We start from the raw sequence: 22,732 nt of genomic DNA, 5'->3' as shown, positions 1-22,732 counted from the left end.
CTGGAGAGGCAGAATGATATATAATGCTAGGTAATAGCCAATATGTATATAGCACCTACTATGTGACAGGTACTTGCTAAGTGCTTTACAAATGTTATCTTATTTAATTCTTACAATTGTCCTGGGAGGTAGGTGCTATTATTATCCCTAATCTGCAGTTGAGAAAACTGAAGCAGAGAGCAGTTAAATATCCCTGCCCAGGATCACACAGCTAGTGTTTGAAGGTAGATTTTAACCCAAGACTTCTCTACTCCAGGCCCAGCACTCCATCCACTGCACCACTTAGTTTTCTCTAAATAGATACAGGGTAAGACTTTTAATCTAAAAGATCTCTGTTCAAATCTTTACTCTGCCACCTAGCACCTGTGCTACCTTACATCATTTATTTTTTCAGGAGCTACAGGCAATTAAGACTCTTGATTACAAATAATTTGCTGATGAATTTCTGTGAGGTGGAAATCCCTCTACACTGATGAAATAACAGTTCTATGACATATCTACATCTACTACAAAGAAATTTTCTTCTTATTATATACATATTCAACTATTTTACATATCCAACCAATCAACAAGTATCTTAACAGTCTATGCTATGGTAGCTAGGTATGCTAGGGTTGAGACAAAAATGAATTGTCTCTGAGATGTTAACATTCCATTAGGCAAATTATACCATTATATACATGTAGATACATTTATGAAGTGCATAATAATTGTACTGAATACCACTTTACCTTCCTTATCACCAGCTTATTTTCATATTTAATGAATTAACAATCTCATCACTGTGATTTTCCATAAGGGCATATCCTCCCCCATCAAAACCATCTCATTTGGGGCATTGCCTACATGTTTCTGTGAATTCTTCATAAAGAATACATACAAAATACTGGAGATCCTATTCTAAACTTTATAACATTTAGGAAGGATGTTACCAGTTCAGTATCTAGGTTGTCTTTCCATTAATCCCTCCTTTTCACTAGCATAACCAATTTTTTTGCCTTTTTAAGTTATAATATTTTATAATATCTCACATAGTAAATGACTCAATAACAATGAATGTAAAAAACATTGTTTTTAAGACAAGACAAGGATTTCTTTGATACAATTAATTACCCATTACACAGCTCACCCCTTTAATCTGGAACATCTGCATAAATTTTTGAACCCTTTCTTCATAAAAGAGAAGTCTGAATTATCATATTAAAAGATAAAACATGTTTATATTATGCAATATTACACATATATTTATGTATTTCTGAGTTTCTAAATTTTTTCTATGCTATCTAATGGCCTCTGGATGTTGATTGCAGTTTCTGCAAAAACTCTCTTCAAATTCCCATTCAACTTCTTATGCTGCTCCATAATATATTATAACCATGATAAGGAAAGTCTCTACATAGAAGGATATGGTTATAGGGAAATCCCAATAAAGAAACTCCTTCTATTAATGCTAATTCACAGCATCTCAAAAACTTAAAGAGAATTAGCTTAGAGTCCTAAAAGGTTAAATGATTTGCCCAGAAGTCACAAACCCAGTATTTATTAAAGGTCATACTTGAACCCAGGTCTTTCTAACTACAAGGTTTGCTTAATGTCCACTAAACCAGAATTCTGCTCCAATCAAATAGGCATGCAACAAATTAACTGCACTCATTTAGTGTACCAGAAAACACAAAGTGCTAATAATTATAATAAATTCATGGATTCTGTTAGTTTCACCCGTAATGTATATACAACCTCTGTCCTCTAAATTAAAAATAAACAATGTTTAAAAGAAATTCAAGTTCTGATGCCAACATTAAATAAAATTTCATGTCACAGACAGCAACTGCTTTAGTCAAATCATTTCTTCTAACTTCTGTCTGGTCTAACATCTGCATGATAACCATGTGGGTCAGTTCTTCCACTTAATTTTTAATAGGACTTTTATGAGTTTTTTCAGTGTCAACCACAATGCAGATGAGGAGAGAGACAGGAACAGAGAGAGAGAGAGATAGAGACAGAGACAGACACAGAGAGAGACAGACAGAGAGAGAGAGAGAGAGAGAGAGAGAGAGAGAGAGAGAGAGAGAGAGAGAGAGAGAGAGAGAGAGAGAGAGAGAGAGAGAGAGAGAGGGATAGAGAGAGATTTTCTTTTAGGAATGAAAAATAAATGCAATTTGAGATCAATATTTATGAAGTTGTGATTAATTGACTGATGACCAAATGATTACAAAACGTCTGTCTAAAACATCTACTCAAATTTATTAGCTTTGAGCAAAAAATTAAAAAACAATCTGAACTCGGTCAATGAAAGAATAATGCATTCCTAATCAATTTTTAATAGCACTTAAGATTTTATATTTTTTAACTTGCTTTTAAATAATTTATCATAAAAATGAATCTGATTTAAACAAGGGGTAAAAGGTGTTCCATGGTTACTCAATAGGTTTCTTAGCAAAGAAATTCAATTAAGACTGACTTTTTATGATAAAACTATTTTATTAATAATAATACGTTTTGCACTTACAAGAAGGCTTTGTGCCAACCATATCAAAGGACTCATCAAGATCCAAGCTATCACCCAGGCTATGCCATTAATTAATTTTTTTTACTTTATTTCTTTGGATCTCATTTTCTGAATGTGGGAAATGAGGGTATATTAGTTGATTTCTAAAGTCCCTAAAAAATCCCAGGTGCCAAATAAATTAGGAACACCTATTTTCCTCATTCTGTTCATCTGATCATAGGTTCCCAATGAGAGGATGAACAGGAAGTCACAGTCATATAGAAAATGAGCCATATAATCCTCATGTTTTCCAATGCAAATACCATTTCTTAGTTATGGTCAGAGTACCTGTTGAGCACTCTTGTGTGAAAAATTCTGTGTTTTGATTTTGTAGAAAAGGAAGAAATTATTTTCTCCCCCTCCCAAAGCTTGTATTTTATGAAGGAGGAATAATTAAGGTGAATTTTCATTTTTCCTAAACATTATTTGCTTTTAATGTGTTAATTATTATAAACTATGTTTATTCATTCATTCACAGTCATGGGATTCAAGATGGAATAAGACTTTAAGCAATCTCCTAATCCAACTTTCTCATTTTATAGATGAAGACACTAAATTTAGAAAATTAGTTGTCTTGTCTTAGGACTACACAGGAAGATAGTGTGGAGTAATGCAAAGAATGCTGAACAGAGAGAATAGGAACCCTGGATGCAGATCCCAGCTCTAAACCTCATTAGCTGTGTGACTTTCAGAAAATCAGTTAATCTCTTCAACATTCCATTTCCTCTATCATAGAAGAAGGGTTAAGCATTTCTATATCTTCTCCCAGAGGGAAAAGCAGCAACAATAGGTGGAAGTGGAAAAGATATATTTAGGCTTGAAGTCAAGAGTAAAACTTCCTAAATGGTGGTGGTTGTTTAATCAAATTAGGCCTGTTAGACTTCTTGTGACCCGCTTTGAGGTTTTCATGGCAAGATCTAGAGGAGTTTGCCATTTCCTTTTCCAGCTCATTCTATAGATGTAGAAATTGAGGCAAACAGAATTAGATGACTTGCCCAGGATCACACAGCTAGTATAAATAAGACTGGATTTGAACTATGGTTTTCCTGGCTGCAAGGTCTTTGCACTACTGTTCCATCAAGAAGCCAAACAAATAGAGATATATGAATGAGGGGAGGGAGATACATATACAATTGGAATGGGTTGCCTTGGGGAGAGAAGCAATAGATTATTAGTCTTGAAGGTCTTCAAGGCAGAAGCTGGAAAGAAAGAGTATCTTATAGAGGAAATTTTTGTTTTTTGTTTATGTAAGTACAGGTTGGACTTTTCAGATAGGACTGCTGAATTTGTAGTCTGTAAATGGTGATAGTAATACTTGTACTACTTATCTCTTTAGGAATTTTTTATAAATGTTAAATCACTATATGACTAGTTTTAAGTAGCAAAACCCAGATTTAAACTCATAACCTCTGGCTTCAAATCCATTCATTTACTTAACAACCATTCATTAAGGATCTATCATGAACAAAATATTAGTTAGGCACCAGGAGAGATACAGAGACTATATGACACACCAGGGACAGAGTTTACAATCTTGTCACATACATAAACTATGCAATAATTAATATAGAATATAATAGATGGGGTGGGATGAAATAAGATGGGATGGGATGGGATGGAACAGAACAAAACAGAACAGAATAGATGTTTTGTGGAAGAACTTTCCACCAATGAAGAGGAAATTAAAGCAATAATTAGGAGCAATAATTGCCCAACTATATGACAAAAATTAGATAATCTAAGTGGAATAGAGGAATACTTACAAAAATATAGATTTCTCAGATTAATAGAAGAGGAAATAAATTACTTAAATAGTCTCATTTTAGAAAAAGAAATTGAACAAGCTATTAATCAACTTCCTAAGAAAAAAATCTCCAGGCCCATATGGATTTACATGTGAATTCTACCAAACATTTAAAGAACAATTAATTCCAATACTATGCAAACTATTTGAAAAAATGGAGAAAGACCAAATTCCTTTTATGAAACAGATATGATGCTAATATCTAAACCAGGTAGGGTCAAAATAGAGAAAGAAAATTATAGACCAATTTCTCTAATGAATATTGATGCAAAAATATTAAATAAGATATTAGTAAAGAGATTACAGCAAGTTATCTTCAGGATAATACACCATAACCAAGTAGGATTTATACTAGGAATGTGGGACTGGTTCTATTGGGAAAATTATGACTATATCAATAATTAAACTAACAAAAACCATATGATTATCTCAATAGATGCAGAAAAAACATTTGACAAAACCCAATACCCATTCCTTTTAAAGACAGTAGAGAGTATAGGAATAAATGGAGTTTTCCTTAAAATGATCAGTAGCATCTATTTAAAACCATTAGCAACATTATTTGCAATAAGGACAAACTATAATCATTCTCAGTAAGATCAGGGGTGAAACAAGTTTGCCCACCATCACTATTACTATTCAATATGGTATTAGAAATATTAGCTTTGGTAATAAGAGAGGAAAAGAGATGAAAGGAATTAGAGTAGGTAATGAGGAAACCAAATTATCACTCTTTGCAGATGATATGATGGTATACTTAGAGAATCCTAGAGATCAACTACTGAAAATAATTCACAACTTTAGCAAAGTTTCAGGATGTAAAATAAATCCATATAAATCATCAGTATTTGTATATATTACCAACAAAGTACAGTACCAAGAGATACACAGAGAAATTTCATATAAAATAACTGTAGATAATATAAAATATTTGGGAGTCTATCTGCCAAGATAAAGTCAGGAACTATATGAACACAATTACAAAATACTTTCCACACAAATAAAATCATATCTAACCATTTGGGAAAATATCAACTGCTCATGGATAGGCCAGTCTAATCTAATAAAAATGACAATACTACTTAATTAATCTACTTATTCAGTGCCATACTAATCAAACTCCCAAGAAATTGATTTACAGAACTAGAAAAAACAATAACAAAGTTCATCTGGAAGAACAAAAGGTCAAGAATTTCAAGGGAATTAATGAAAAAAATGCAAATGAAGGTAGCCTAGCTATACAAGACCTAAAACTATATTATAAAGCAGTGGTCATTAAAATCATTTGGTACTAGCTAAGAAATAGAAATTGATCAGGGGAATAGGTTGAATATTGAAAATTATCCACATATATATTTTGAAAATAAAAAGATTTAATTTTTAAAATAGGTGCTTTGTAAGATTTGAGACAGAAAAAATGTCAGTTTTGTTGATTGAGACCAAATTTGAGAGGAAGGAAAAAGGGAGATTAGTGAAGATTCTATGGGGGAAGTTAGTTTGGGGCAGGATTTCAACTGGTAGAGATTAGGTAGAAAAGTGGCCATACAAAGTAAATAGCATGAATAAAGGTGAAGTAGCAGCAAAGCAATGGGCATGCATAAAAGTTGGAGAATGGTATCATTTGGCTATGTCATTAATGCAGCTAAAGAATAGTAGTTTGAAATAAGTTTGGAAAGATAGTGGAGGCTTTGAAAAACAGTATAAGGAATTCCTCATTTGTTTAGTAAATAATCAAGAGCTGTTTAAAGATGCTGCAGAGTGTAGGGATTAAATCTATGCATAATAAAGATGAATGTGGAAATAAGAATGAATCTGAGTAGAGGAAAATGAAGAAGAGTTTGAATGTGATTATAATTATCCTGAGTCAATGGTATCAAACTCAATTTAAATAGGGGTCACTAATCTACACATAAGGATCCATATAGGTCATATACTGACTTAAGTTTTTAAAAGTATTGTTATTTATATTTTATTGTATTTTTATTTATTTTTGTAAATATTTCCCAGCTACATTTTAATCTGGTTCAGGAAATACTTAAAGTTCATGTAGCCTCTTCCCTTTCAACATCACTGGGAAATGTCAGGGAATAAAGTCAAAGAATAAAGAGAACTTGTATTGGAGTAGCAGCAATGAGAATAGGAATAAAAGGGAATTAATACTAGAGACTTTTAAAGATACGGGATCCAGAAGATCCATTTGTCAATATAATAATTGTGTTAACAATATGATTGTCAATACAATTCAAGACAGAGGATGTGGCTGGGAATAGATTTCAGAATGAGAAGAAATCACCTTATAATATGCAGGTGACATTAACCTGAGAGATAGGATAATAGAGTGGAAAGAAAGAGCCCTGACTTTGGTTTGAGGATGAGAGTTCAAATCCTGACTCTATCATTAAAGGCCATTGCCAATACTTTGACTTTCTGACATCCACTCTTTTGCCCTGGCAGAACTATAAGCAGAAATAACAGAGATGTTGAGACAACAGGGGATAGGGTAACAAGACAATGGTACTTCTATTGCTGGGTCCTAGGACTCATAAAGAAGCATCCATTTTCTGAATTAGTTTCACTAAATTTATGGCTCAAATTGGCATCTCTGTCAGAGCAGTTCTTATCTCAGGGTCACTGAAAGTTACTTCTAAAGATCATCACTTGCTCCTTTGGGCTTTAATATAATGCTTGCTTGCAAAGGAATTAATAAGAATATGGAAAGTTTTAAATATCTATCAATATTTTCAACTGTTGTGATCAATGATGGACAGAAATAACTACACCCAGAGATGGAACACTGGGAAGTGAATGTAAATTGTTAGCACTACTGTCTATCTACCCAGGTTACTTATACCTTCGGAATCTAATACTTAATGTGCAACAAGAAAGTGGTATTTACACACATATATTGTATCTAGGTTTTATTGTAACACATGTAAAATGTATGGGATTACCTGTCATCGGGGGGAGGGAATGAAGGGAGGGGGGGATAATTTGGAAAAATGAATACAAGGGATAATATTATTTTAAAAAATTACTCATGCATATATACTGTGAAAAAAAATTCTAAATAAAATAAAATTTAAAAAATATTTTCAACTGTTGGAAAAAGCACATTTTTATCTATTATAATTCATAGAGCTGATATTCAACTAGGCTTTTATTCACTTAGTAAAAATTTGAAAGGATCTTTTAATTTTTCCATTTTTATATTCTGAACCATATTAAAATTTTTAAATTTTTATGAAATGTAAAAAGGTCTCAAAGATCATATTTTGCTTCTTGGGGCATTGATGCCTCACTGACTCTAGAATATAGATTATTGAAAACCTGAATTCCGACGAGCTTTTTTGAATTCACAAGGTCAGAGAATCCAATCTTTTTCACCTAAAATAGAAGAGAACAAATGTAGAAGCATATTCATAGGGTCAAACAGCCTTTCAAAGGGGAAATGGTCCTATGACTTGGTTCCTCACTGAAAACCAAAGAGCAGACATCAAATGAAGCAGAGACTGAGGCCTCCAGTCAAAGAGCCTTTTCTTTAATATATAGCTAAAGGACCAGAACCATGTCCAGGTATGCTCCTTAATTGTTCTATTCTCCATCATCATAAGTCTTGGACGCAAGCTCTTTAACTTCTTCCACAGGAGAGATACCCTACATCTGTGTAAGATCCCCATAACATTTACTATCCTATTTGCCCATTCTGTGCAAACATGAAGATTCCCCAATGCTTCTATACAATTCTCAAAATCTTGTTTAGACAAGTAGTGATTAACTGCCTGTATCCTGTTCCTGTTTTAAGAGGAAATGGGAAGTCTAATATAATATGCAATGTGGGAATTTATCATTCAGAATCCCATATGCAGCTCACACGAACCAAATTCCATACATGACAGAAGTTTTTTGTTGTTTTTGCCTAGATTGTGGGAAGGAATAAAATTTGGTATTTTATGACAGTTTTTTTAAAATTTACTGTGTTTTTATCTAATATAATTAAGTTGTATGCTCAATTATGTTCGTTAGTAAATTGAAATAGGTTACTGAAACAAGCCTGGGTCTGGAAAGGAAAGGGTCAGGGTCAGTAAATGAAAACAGATCAATCCCAGTAATACTGCTATCATACAAGGGGTGCCCCACCACTGGCAGAATAATGGGTGATTGACAGTTACCTGCCTTATAGTCCTGACTATTCAACCACACTGATAGATTTCTAACTTGTGTGACATCAGGCATGATTTCTCTGTTTATCTTTCTTTCTTAGTAGAATATAAGCTACTTGAAGACAGGAACTATGTCCAATAACTAGTTGGTGAAGGGGATAAAGTGATGAAGCTGGAATCAGAAAGACAAGTTCAAATACAGCCTCAGCTATCTTATTAGTTGTGTAAATCTGGCCAAGTAACTGGCTTTCTACCTCAGTTTTTTCAACTGTGAAATGAAGATAATAATTATTATCTACCAAGGTTGTTATGAGGATCAAATGAGATAATATTTGTAAAGCACTTGGTATTTGATACAAAGTAATAAAGTTTTGTTGTTTCCCTACCTACCATTTATCACAGTGCCTGACGTATAGTAGATATTTAATTAACTTAGACTATTGAAATGAATTGAATTTTAAAATTAGAGGGTCAAACTGAATCATTAGTATCAAAGAGGCATTGGGACACTATATGTTAGCATCCCTATAGGTCATATATTGACTTAATTTTTTAAATAGAATCTCATCTGTGTTTTATTATATTTTTATTTGTTATGTTAACTATTTCTCAATTACATTATGATAAAATTTGGAGGGAGTGTTATGGATCATATTAGGCCACAGATTTGATACTTATGGACCAAATATCTATAGTTCCTAAGACAGCTGAGCTGTGGAAATAGAAAAGAAAGGCAACTGAATGCTGGAGCACTTCTGCCAGAGTAATCAAATTAAGGAAGAAAGGTCTTCCAGATTTAGCCTCAAAGCTACTTTCCACAAGAGGCTCAGTTCCCAGTTCTGGTCTAAGATTATCTTCTATCCACTCTGTATAGCTCTTTTCTTCACTTAGCTCTGCCATCCCATTTGTCTGTAACCTAATATTTTTCTACCTTTCACTAAGTTTCAGAAAGAATTTCAGTTTCCACTTCCTTAGCACCCACACACTTGTGATTTGGTTTCTCACCACACGTCCATCTACTGCAACTACTCTCAAATGACCACAGAGATCTCTTAACTGCTAAATCCACTGACCTTTTCTCAGTCCTCATGCTCCTTGAAGGTTTGCCTTCCCCTGGCTTCTCTTTTGCCTTCCCTGACTTTTCTTTTCTGATTTGGAGTTGAGAAGACAAGAGTTGAACTATTGCTTCAGACACTTCCTGGCTTTATTCCCCCATGCAAATCATTTTCTCAGTCTGTTTCCTCCTTGAAGGTCCGCTTTTACCTGGCTTCTCCTCCTCTGTTCCATTTCTCTAATTCCTTCCTCTTCTGTCTTTGATTGGCTCATCATTTCTCTTCACTCCATTAGTATAGATTTCCCCCAAGCCTCTAATGAAGACCCTTTTCTCTTGTCCTTTTACACTTTCTCTCTCAATGAACCAATCTTCTCCCATGTATCTAATTATTTCTCTTGAGATAATTTCGGGCTCTTGAAGGTCCTCCATTCTCTGGCAGTTCCTACCAAGCAGGGAATAGCATGGTACACTGGGAAGAGGATTGACTCTGGAGTCAAAGGTCCTTGATTCAAATCCTGAACCTACTTAACTGAAGGATCAGGACTATAACCTAGAGTTCATGTTCTTTTCTTTACCAGGATCAGGAAAGTGCCTTCATTGAGGAAATTAACTAATCCTGTAGAAAATTAACAATCTGTAGAAAAGAGAAATTGAGAAAGGGAATTTGTTGATTGTAGCATTCCAGCTGTGAAATCACACAGAGCTCCTATTTTACAATTAAATCTCTTAGAAAGAGATGCAATTGGTCAGATCACCGGTATCCTAAGAGTCTATGTTGTTGAATATTATGGCACCAGGCTGGTTACTGGCATAGTCCAGAGAGCCTCTGATAAAAGTTCCCTGTTGTCACTTTCCCTGTTGTCAACTGTAGTGACTTTATTGACTGAAAAGACTTGAGTGACTAGTTATCATAGAATCGCTGGATCTATATAACCACATTGTTAAATTCTCCAAAATTAAAGCATACAAGTGAAAAAGTAGTTCATGAAACATAAGATCCAATGTAGACACAATTGGAATTATGAGTCAAATTCTAGAAATTCTAGAAATTGATCCAAAATTGTTTTCATGTAGTTCAGGCATAAACTGCATATTAAATATATTTTCTTCTTTTCAGCCTGCATATGCAAGGTTGCTGCATATGCAAGCTTAAGTTGTTAAATAAAACTAAACTAAAATGTCATTACATTATGTTAAACTCATTGTTCAATAACAAGTGGGCCCTTTCTACTTACTTAGGCTGCCATGCCAGTATGATTCAGTAGCTCATCATAAGGAGGAAAAAACTCAAGCCCCCAAGTGAACAACCTATGTCAATGCCACCGCATAATAAATTCATTGTATCCAGGTTGATTGAACTGTTTTTGTTGACCCAATCTGATAGTTCCATTTCATATTTCTGATAATCATTATATCCCCAAAGTATTAAGTTAGCATTTCCTTAGGACTTTGATTGACACATTGGAGCATTTGTCTCCCCCTGCTGTCACCTTGATTTTGGATTATCTTTGGTGAATTAGAGGGAACCAGCTAATGGCATAAGCTCTGACACCAGGTAGCCTAGGATTTTTAAACTTCTGAGTTATAGGATAAAACAATTAACCAGGGAAATATAAGTAAGTGACTAAGCTACAAATTACAGAGTAGAATGGGGAAAAAAACCCCAAGGGATTTGAATCCCTGGTTTCTTTTTTTTTTTAATGGCTTTCCCAGGAATTTCTGGCAAACTGCCTTTTTCCTACCTATTTTATCTCCATTTATTTCAGAACAAATCATTTACACCAGATTCTGAACCAATTAATTTCTACATCCTATAGTGATAACGTTTTCACATCCTAATACATTTGACTGAACTGCTTAAGCTCATACTAATTCCAGAAATGAGTAGTTTAACCTCATTAGAATTGCCCCTTTCTATACTGGACTCCCTAGTCTCCCTCTCAAACCTAACTTCCACTATTAGACATAAACATTTTCACTATTTCCACAAGTTTTATCACTTTACTTTGTGACTGTCTTCTATGATAGAATTAATTTATCCCAGGCTTCTATGACAGTAACTTCTCAATTCAATATAACCAATCTTTATTAAGCCATGATTAAGGGCTTTATGCTAGACACAAGATATACAAAGACAAAATCTAAGATTTTGTATATATTTCAATTTGTATATATTTCTATTGAATATTTATATATATATAAAACATTTAAATGGATAAATGAATGCAATACAAATTGAGGAGAGAGGGTATTTTTTATTTTCAGGTGCTCTCAATTTTCTATCCAGGTTCCACCTCACTCTTTTTTTTTTTTTTTTTTTTTTTCTTTGACAAGGCAATTGGGGTTAAGTGACTTGCCTAGGGTCACACAATTAGTAAGTATTAAGTATCTGAATTACAATTTGAACTGAAGTCCTCTTGACTTCAGGACCAGTGTTCTATCCACTATACCATCTTCTTCAATCTCAAACAAAAAATTAATTTATTTGGATAAAGCAAAAAAATTCTGTAGCTACTTCTAAGTAGAAGATTAAAGAAATTATCTTTAAAAGCCTCTTGTAAACTGATTTTCTCTTCTCTTCCTGTTCTACAACGACCATTCAGGTCACTTAAAAAAAAAAAAAAACAAAAAACCTAAATTCTACTTTTGCAGTGTCTAAATCACCCATAACCTTTGGCTCAAAGATTCTATTGCTAGGCCTATATCCCAAGGAGATTGTTGACAAAAAGAAAAGGTCTACATATATCAAAATATTTATAGGAGCACTTTTTTTGCAGTAGTAGTAGCAAAGAACCAGAAATAAACTGTATGCCTATATTTTGGGGAATAGCTAAATAAATGCTGATATGGCACTGTAAAGAAATGACAAATATAGAGAAGAATGGAAAGACGTGAATGCGAAAGTAACATATAAAATTATGACATTTTAAATGGAAGATCAACAAACTCATTAAAACTAAATACTGAAAAAAACCGCAGAGAACAAGTATGGCCTACAAAGGAAAAATTATATAGCCGTAGAGGTGGGAAGGGGTGTTGACAGTAAACAATGAATTACAAAGACTAAAACAATGTAAAGAAAAAATAATAGAATAAAGTTAATATTATGTATGAAGTATAAAGTGATGAAAAAGTAATATTATATCCTAAATGTTCCATACTAATTCCTTCAATCAAACAATGATTATACTGATAAAAATTACAACTTAATTCTACAGTGCTTTAAATGGGATAACTAGATGGTACTGTGGATAGAGTACTAAGCTTCAAACTAGATATATCTTCATGTGTTTAAATCCAGCCTCAGATATTTATTAGCTGTGTGTGACCTTGAGGCAAGTCATTGAACCCTGTTTGCCTCAGGTCCTCATCTGTAAAATGCACTGGAGAAAGAAATGGCATACAACTCCAGTATTTTTGCCAAGAAAACCCAAGTAGGATCTTTAAAAGAGTAGGACACACTGGAAAAATTTAATAATGATATAATACCTTAAAGGATGCAAAGTTAGCTATTTCTTGAACTATTATAAAGGGCTGAGCATTCAAATTAATGCAAAAATTAATAATGCATTCTTGTTGACTTCCAGGAGTTTACAATCTAATAACCACACCCCTGGATAATTGCTAAGGAATCTGAACTTTGTTTTGGTTTATCTATTTGTTGTTTCCGTTTGGCAAGAATGCATCCAATTAACAAACAACTCTACAAAAACCTTCAATTGTTTATTCTATATTAGCAACTGTTCAGGTACTCACCCCAGTATTTAGTTCTTGAAACTGACTTATCTAAATTTCCTTTCCTTTAGCCAATACCCTATTCCTTTGCAGTTGTTATTTTTGTTTTTAAATTAGTCAAACCAATCATGCAAGCTTTGAGCTAGGGATACAAAGAAAAAAAAGTTGTGTGTCCTTCATTTATAAAGAGGACCAATAACATCAATGGTGATATTTTGATTCAAGTGTGAATTAGATTTAAGTAAGGCACAATTGCACAAATTTGTCAGCCTCACTCTCAGTCACTGAATGCAAGCCACATGTCAAGATAACTGTGGATGACCAGGGATGCAGTAAATAACTTTGATATATTCAGGTCCTGCTTCAGCAGGCTTCATTGCCCTTAGAACAAATTGTTCACATCTACTTTCCTCAGGGATTGGGGTATGATGGGGTATGATTGGGATAGACATTCCTCTAATTCACTCATGGGTTTGAGGCCTTTTGGTTCCCTCAACCTGGTTTAGCCCACCTGCCCAGACGGTTTATGGGAGTATAGAAACCAAAGAGCAGTCCTGAAGAGTTCAGCAAGTCCTCACACAAAAGATACTAGTACTTTCTGAACAATCCATATGGAGACATGATTGAACAACAACATGGTTTTTCCCTTATAGACAAAGAAAAAATACTAAGAGCCACAATCCAAAATGAACTTACATTCTAATTAGGGGAGACAACCCATACCTAAATCTGTATCTCTGAGATAGAGGAAGGAGCAAGGTATTAAGCAGAAAGGCACACCTTCACCAGATACCAGAATAAAGGGGCAGGGGGGGGGGGAGTGTCGGAATGGATTAGGCCTTGGGAAATTGGGGGAAAGGGAAAAATGTCAGAAGGATATAAAATGAAGAAGATTGAAGAAGATGATCTTCTCCATAGTTTTGTCAGTGAAGTTCTCCAACTGGAAAGGTAGGAGGCTTGAAAAGGAATTTGGGACCCTGGTGAGTAGGATAGACAAGTTGTTAAAGTAGAGTTTGTAGGATTGTCCAACTATTGTAAAAGCCCAGCTCTAATTAGCTAGCATAAGTAATTGACCGAGTCATCTGAGCTTTATTTAATGAAAATTTCGTTCCCCTAAAAACACCCGTAGAATAAATAAAACAAAAATCTTATATGAAATTAAGAAAAGGTAACATTTGAAACTGCTATGATGTTTGCAACCATACCTGATTGTAATTTACCAACTGATAAAAGGAAAGACCAAGTCAATGACCTTAAGCTATCACTAGTGTTAATCATCGTACTTATTGTTTATTTAGCCCTTGCAGGATCTTATCTTCTTTTATCAAAGTGAAATCTGTGTATATAATTAGTTCTGCTTTTTTCACCCTGAATGATTATTAATTTCCCCCATTTAATAATCCCCAATGACTATTTTATTTTATTTCATTACATTCTTTATATTTGTTACACTTTTGGCTCAATAATATTCCATTAGTTCAGACAACACTTTCAATAATGAAAAATCTAAATATTAAAAGAAATGCCCATCAAAAAATGATATGTTAAGAGTTTTCGTAACTATGGAAGGACGGGAAGAAAGAATTTCAATTAGCCACTTATAAATGAAATAAGAAAAGGTGAAATAGAAAGTCCTTCGAAAATAACTATAAAGGTTTCGCACAACTAAAAGTGATAGACAGATAAATAGATAGATGATAGATAGATAGATAGATAGATAGATAGATAGATAGATAGATAGATAGATAGATTAGGAAAAACATTGTAGATTAGAAAATATTTGCATTAAATTGATTAAAAAGCTGACATCCCAGATCTATAAGGAATTGATGCATATCGCAGATTCTCCTGAGAGGCAGTTTCCAAAGTCCTGAAGACCAAGACTCAGATCCCAGGAAAATCACTTTATTTCTCATGGCCCCAGCAAGTCTCTAAAACGATTCTCTAAATTACAAAGCAATTGGTAGTTTTTTTGTTTTGTTTTGTTTGTTTGTTTGTTTGTTTTTTTCTGGTAGTAGATATTATCTCAAAGGGTATTCCCTCTACCTGTAAAATCACAAGTTTCATCATCACTACCCCAAAAAGAACTGTTCTTCTGAACCCAGATGCAGCATTCAAGATCCACTCTTGTCACTTAATTACAGTCATACTCATTCTACTTTAAGGTTTGCAAAACTTTACGTGTGTATGCTGATGGCACAACCCATAGCCCTTAGATTCTGGACACTCCAGGTAGTATGCAGGAGCCATGAGAACAGATAGAAAAATAGAAAGAAAAAGGAAACAAAACAAAATAAAACAAAACAAAAAACGACTGATCTCCAAGGAACCACTGTTGGAAGAGCTTTCTAGATTCCAGATGATCACGCATCTGGACTTTTACCACTCCAAGTAGTAACTTAGATATGCAAGGAGCCTGATCTAAGAAATACTCTTGAAAGACCTCTCTAGATTACTGTGGAAGTGAAAGTGTTTATTGCTTTAGCTCTGGGGGGAAAAGCATTTTCCCATTCTCTCCCCTCTCGCTCCACTTCAAATCAATACAACCAACACTTATTAAGCGCCTACTGTATGCCAAGTATTTCCAAAGAATGCGGGGATGCAGGTCCATGAAAGGGCTTTATTCTCATTAAAATAAATTGTGTTTTCTCACCACATTCTGATTGACCTCAAGTGTTTGGCTCTTGAGGGAAGGGATGCTTTAGCTTCTTTTTAGGCGATTAAAATCCCTTCACTTACTTTCTCTCCTTTTACTTTTCTCCCTTTCAGTCTTTCCCTCTAAGCGTGTGGTATCTCCCCCGCGTTCCCTATTACTTTAGTCTCCTCCCCCCATTCTCCAGGATCTTTAACATTTTCCCGGGGTGGGGGGAAGGGTAGGCGGGAAACTCCATCTCCCTCTCCTCTCTCCTCTCCCTTCCCCCCTCCCACCAGCTACACATTTCAAAAGCGCGTTTTCGGTTCCTGGCTTGGGGAAGGCATTGGCCCCGAAGAGCCGCCGTAGCCGGAGCCTGGCAGCGCTCCGGAGCCGCTGCGGCCCGGGCTCGCGGCTTGCCGCGGGCGGTGGGACTTCCGTGTTGGCGGGATTCTGAACGCGACCATGGCTCAGAACGTTCAGAACGTTACATTGTCTCTCACGCTGCCCATCACGTGCCACATTTGCTTGGGGAAGGTAATGGAACGGAGGCCGCGCGGCCCGCGGAGGCGTTGAGGCGGGGAACGCTACCGGCGCCGGCCGAGATTGTCGCTAGAGCGGTGGAGCTGGGGGGGAGATGGGGAGCCAAGCCCGGGCTTCTCACAGCTGCGGATTTTCCGTAAGGGGGTGCTTCGGAGGTGTGAAAAAAGGATAAGAGTGTGGTAGCGTATTTTGGGGGAGGCAGGGAGGGAAAACTGGGGGGGCTCTGCAGTGATGGAGGCTGCGGACGCCGATAGAACGAGGGAACCGTCAGCGTGGTCTGCACCTTTCCCGGGCCCGGTTCGCGTAGGCGAAAGCTTGTGGGAGCTCCCCTGCGCGCGGGAGGAGGGGGTGGGGGAGGCTGCAGAATATGGTCTTCCTCCCCTCCCCCACCCCCGGGCAAATCTCTTGGGTGGGCGCGCGCACCCGGACGGGATTGGAGCTCCGGCTAATTAAAATGCTAATTAGCGTCCGAGTGCTCTAGATAACAATGGTCAGTTGACTTCCCCTCTCGGCCTTTTTTCCCCTGGGCTGGGGGCATTGGTTTTTAACTTGTTTTTTCCTTTTATTTCTCTCTGTTCTGTCCCCGTCTCAGTCTCTAACAATTAAGAATGGCTTTTGGTTCAAACTTATCTACCAGGAATAAATAAAATTAAGCCCCTTAAATTGTGTACACAATCACAAGCCTGTGAAATGTAAAGGATGTTATCTCTGCTCTAAACTTGTACGGTGTAAAAGCTGCAGTAAATGCCTTTGTAACTAGGGAGAGTAAGCTGTTAGAAGTAAATGTTTATTTTTTTCTTAAAATAATAGCCACCTCCTTTTCATATATCTTTATCCCTCCATGCCTCTCCCCTTAAGATTTTTAAATGCCCTTTAAGCCATATATTAAAATGCTTATTGTGTACAAGACTTCAATCCATGTCAGTTATTTACAAATCTGCCTTTTCCACATTTCTCAAATCCAAATACAGACTATATAAAACCTCAGTTTAAGCTTTAAAGTTAGACCATCCAATCTCACTGACAACTTTTTTTTTATTTAATAGTTTTTATTTGCCAGACACATGCATGGGTAATTTTATAACATTGACAATTGCCAAACCTTTTGTACTGAATTTTCCCCTCCTTCCCCCCCTCCCCCGCCCCAGATGGCAGGTTGACCAATACATGTTAAATATGTTAAAGTATAAGTTAAGTACAATATATGTATACTTGTCCAAACAGTTGTTTTGCTGTACAAAAAGAATCGGACTTTGAAACAGTGTACAATTAGCTGGTAAAGGAAATAAAAAATGCAGGTGGACAAAATTAGAGGAATTGGGAATTCTATGTAGTGGTTCATAGTCATCTCCCAGAGTTCTTTCAATGGGTGCAGCTGGTTCAGTTCATCATTGCTCTATTGAAACTGATTTGGTTGGAAATGACCACATCCATCAAAATTGGTCATTATACAGTATTGTTGTTCACCAACAACTTCTTAAAGGTCGTTTAAGTCATATATTTATTGAGTACTTAGTGTGTACCAAACACCAATTCAGGTCAGTGATAAGCACATCTGTCTGATTCGGCTCCTCACCTCCAAATACAGGCTTTGTGAAATTCCAGGTTAAATCAGAAAGTGAGACCATGCAAAATCACTATCAAAGTTTTAAAGACGACTTAAATCATATATACTTAAGTAAGATATGTAAATCATTGACATGAATTGGTGCTTTGCATACAGTAAGCACTGCTTACTGTATGCAAAGCACCAATTCATGTCAATGAATGATTTACACATCTTTTGCCCTCCACTACCCATCCCGTATAGGCATTTTAAAACTAGCTTTAAACAAATCATGCAAGCTCACTGTCAGAATTTTAAAGACCATTTAAATCATGTATTTATTGAGTGCTTACTGTGTGCAAGACACCAGCACATGTTGGTGATTTGTAGGTCTTTTTATATAACATTTCACCTACCACTTCCTTCCCCTCCCCCCCCACTTAGTGAAATTTCAATTCAGTCTTTAAAGTTAAGCCTTGCAAGTTCACTATCCACCTAGCTTTTGGTGCTCTTCTCCCACACATCAGTGTTTGGAGAAAACCCTGCTTTTGTGAGGGTTTAGGAAGTCACTACTTCCATTTTTAAAGGTTAAGAAGTCTACTTCTGGGGTTGATAATTATCATTCATGATTAATTAGTTTAATTCAAAATTCTAATTCTTTAATTCTGGGAAAATGTGAATTTTTTTATCTCATTTGATTTTTATAACCATCCGCTGAACTACATAGGGCAAGGCAGGTAATTTTCTATTCTTTTTTTAAAAAAAATTTTGACCCCCCAAAATTATAAACTTCCTTAAAAATCACCAAATTAGTGAGATAACAGAGATAAAACAGATTGGCTTGGATCACCTTGGAATGTCTGTGTGTGAAGTAAATCACTTTGACACTAAAGAGGAAGGCTGCCAGGTCCTTTAAAGGTGGCAAAAATAGTTATGATGCAATTTCCTTATAATGGAAATTCAAATTTGGCTGAAACAGTATGCAAAATACTGCTTCTGTAATTTTGTATCATGTTATATCATGTTTATTCATTAGACTATTTTACAAATATGCTGAAAAACCTTGCTTTAGGCCAGTTAAGCAGGAGCACCTATGTGGAAGCTAATCTGCTAATGTTATCTGACTTCTGAAGTCTAGACATTAGGTTTTGTATCTTTAGGGAACTCAGAATTCCAGTTATTCTGCTGAGAACCTTTACGTGCAGTATAATTTTATATTAACTACAGCTTACAAAGTAAAAACTAAGCCAACCATTAGCCATAGGGCATTTTCCTGTTTGTCTTTCCTGAGGAAAGCCACTTAAGTGCCTCCTATATGACAGACACTATGGGAGATAACCCCCCCCCCAAAAAAAAAAAAAAAAGGCAAAAGATTGTCCCTGCTCTCAAATAGCTTACAGTCTAATGGAGACAACAAACAATATGGACAAATATGGTAGGTATAGGATAAATTGGAGATGACAGAAGAAGGGCACTAGAATTAAGACGAATTAAGAAAGACTTTTTGTAGAAAATGTGAATTTTAGTTGGGACTGGAAGGAAGCCAGAGAAAAGTTGGTTGAGCAGACTTCAAGGTAGTTGGATTTCCAAGGCAGAAGGGCTTAAAAACCTAAAAGCAGTCCTCTTCAATCATTGCTTATAGTTAATAATATGTAGGCCTGGAGCTACTTAAACTAAGAGCTTGTACTTCAGAGTTGCTGCAAGGTAAATTTCCTGGATGTATTAGAACAGCCAGTCCATCTATCCAGGGTCTTAGCATAGAATCTTGAAGTTAGAACTTCCCTCAGAGGTAATCCAGTCTTGTGATAACATTGCACATTTATTGATGTATTTTAAGGCTTGTTGAACATTTTACATTATCTTACTTGATTCTCAAACAGTCTGGGAAGGAAGGTGCTTCTGTGTCCATTTTATAGATGGAGAAATTGAGATCAAAGAAACTAAATGACTTGCCTGCAGTGACAGAGGTCATAAATAGAAAAGCTGGAATCTGTATCTTGATGTCAAAGCCTGCCCTCTTGTCAAGCAATATAATGTGGTTTAAGTAGCTGGGATTGAAGCTACCTTGTTTGAGAGTGGGTGGGAGGGAGAGGGAAGATCACATGAGTAAAGTTAGTAAAACAATTAGTAAAATTGGGAAACTGAAACAAGGCTTAAGTAATTTACTTGGTATCACTCAATAGGGGATTATATGCCCTCAAGTCTTGATAAGATCCCTACAGCTAAATGGAGTGTTGCCGTTTGTTGGTTTTTTTTTTTCCCCCTCCCAAAACAAAAAGCAACTCTTACTCAAGCTATATTAGAAGTTTATTTTGAAAAATAGGCAAATTCATGAAGATAAAATGTTAGGAACCAGATAAGTCATTTTAGAAATATTGCATCCTTTTTTCTTTCTGAAAATGTAAGTCTTCTAGTTGGGTTTAGAATATTGACTTCATAAATACAAGATGGGAAGAGAGAGAGAGAGAAGTTTGCCTAAAAAAGAGAAGCAGCTTGGCAGAGTTAATAGGAATGATAAATTTGGAGTCTAGAAGATCAGAGTTCACATCCCATCCCAGATACTGGTTTTGTGACACACTAGTGTGTGAGGACCCTCTCAGCCTTACTTTCCTCACCTAAAAGATGGATATAGTGATAATCATAGCTGCGATCTTGCAGTTGTAAAGCTCAAGTAAGATGTCCGACACTATCATTTTAAAAGTGCTGGAATTATAATGGGTTTAGTATAAATAGGACAACTAAAAGCTTAGATGATCTTGGGTGAAAATTTAAGAGTCATAGCTTCTAGAGGAAAAAAAGGTGACAAGTCCTATTGTATAGGGTCTGGTTCAGACTACATCTGAGTCCTTAAGCAATAGGGCTTCAATATTATTATGTTTTTAAAGTAATTCTTTAGCAAAACAAATTCCCATAGGCCATTCTTTAAAATGTATGTCTCTTTGCATTTTAATCAACTCTTTCATTTTACTGAAGAAGAACCTGAAGCAGAGTCAAGGTATGAATCCTGGTCACAATTTCATTATCTCTGATTACCCTAAAGATAATCAGAACTGTGTATCAGGAGGATTAGTCAGGTACTAATCTGGAGATTAGATAGGAACACTGCTAAGGGGTGGAGAGGTCAGACTGGAAGCTGGTAAAGGAATGGAAAAGGGATATGTTGAGCCTCAATTTTAAAGAGACCTATTTGAGAGATTTCATAGGATTAATCGATAGCTACAGGAGATCTCTATAGGGGAAAGATCCAAGAAGTGATTGAAAAAAATGATGGCACCATTCAAAGAGATAGGAAAGTCAGAAAGAGTAACTGGTTTGAAACAAAAAGTAATCTGGGTTTTGGATATATTTGGCATAAGATATTTGTGGAGCATCTAGGAAGAGATAAACAATTGGAAATTCTCATCAGCAATTCAGAAAAGAAGTTAGGACTGAAGAAACAAATTTGGGGTTCATCTAGTAAAATTTTAAACCCAGAAGTATAGGTGACACTATGCAGATAATGAAAAGTATTACTTATTTCCTTTAGAATGGCACTGATCTGTTTGAGAGAAGATTATGGGTTTTTTAAGTTTACAAAGCTTCCAAATTAATGAAAGATACTTTTAAATTAAAAATGACTAAACTTATTTCAGAAACTTCAGTACTTCTTATTCATAAGTTTTTATTTTCCTAAACTATATTTAAACTCTTGACTAGAGTACATTTTTGCAGAATAAACGCAAAACTTAAACCTAATAACTACTGGTAGTAATAGCTGGAGGTGTACATCATTCCTTCTATAGATAAATATGTAAATAATCTTTCACAATCATAAGAGTTTTTCTGTCTCTTACCTATACTATGTTGCTTGTTGATTTGATGGGGTGACTTAGACTTCTAGTTGATTGAGCCATGCACATATCCTTTTCCACACTGAGAATTCTTCCCAGGAAGTTGCCTCTAGCCATTGCTTAGTAGAGGAAATGAGATTCTGTAGAAAAGAGTATGTGGAATCCGAGAACCTGGGTGCATATCCCAACATTGCTACTAGGTGACTTTAGTCATGTCACCTCTCTAGGACTCTGGAATTCCTTATCTTTCCTTATACCAAGGCCCCTTTAAGAGCACCGGATTTGGAATTTTGGAGTCCCTCCTCCCAACAAAAAACCCAAACCTATGACGAATGTCCCTTTAAATGAAACTATCTCTTTGAAGGCAGTAGAAAGAAGACATTTCCTTTCTTACCTCATTTTCCTCAGGCCTGGACATTGTTACTTGAAGATCAGAGTGGTCTTTTTTTTTTAAAAATAGCTGGAAAAAGGGGAATGCCACTGAAGGGGACCACCACATTCCAGTCTTTGAATTGTTTCTCTCCAAAGTCTCTGTGTTGGGTGAATGTATTCACCTGCGAAAAGCAGAGTGTGGTTTTGTGACTGTTGTAAAATATAGGTAAGTAGCCAAGGGAAGGGTGGGTGAATATGTTTCTGGTTTTCCTCTTGTTATAAGGAAATGAGTCCAAGTGCCAGTTGTTGAGGAAAAGAAGAAAGTAAAGGCCTTTGACTAGAAAACTTGGGCTCTGGTCATATAGGTTCCTTTTTCTCTCTCTCTTCACTTTTTTTCCTCTGCTAATTTTCTATTTATTTACTTATTTTCATGAGCTTGCTTTATATTTAATTGAAAGTAATAACAACAACAACAACAAAAAAGTAAGAAAGAAAATCACTAGCATTT

At 35.6% G+C, this 22,732-nt stretch overlaps 1 protein-coding gene across 4 annotated transcripts in view; it reads left to right on the top strand.

Moving 5' to 3' along the window:
• Positions 1-16,281: 16,281 nt before the first annotated feature.
• The window catches only part of OBI1 (ORC ubiquitin ligase 1), a 39,484-nt gene continuing 33,033 nt past the window's right edge, over positions 16,282-22,732 (top strand). The window contains exon 1 of one of the 4 annotated variants that reach the window (XM_074299318.1): positions 16,282-16,470. In XM_074299318.1, coding sequence (XP_074155419.1) covers positions 16,399-16,470 — 72 coding nt within the window. In that variant the 5' untranslated portion in view covers positions 16,282-16,398. Of the gene's footprint in view, positions 16,632-22,732 lie in introns of all 4 variants that reach the window. The other 3 variants (XM_074299321.1, XM_074299319.1, XM_074299320.1) reach the window with 3 other exon arrangements.

Source organism: Sminthopsis crassicaudata, chromosome 3 (genome assembly GCF_048593235.1).
Source record: "Sminthopsis crassicaudata isolate SCR6 chromosome 3, ASM4859323v1, whole genome shotgun sequence".
NCBI classification, from domain to species: domain Eukaryota; kingdom Metazoa; phylum Chordata; class Mammalia; order Dasyuromorphia; family Dasyuridae; genus Sminthopsis; species Sminthopsis crassicaudata.
Note: the sequence above shows the minus strand (reverse complement) of the source record. Positions and strands in the feature narration are given on the sequence as shown.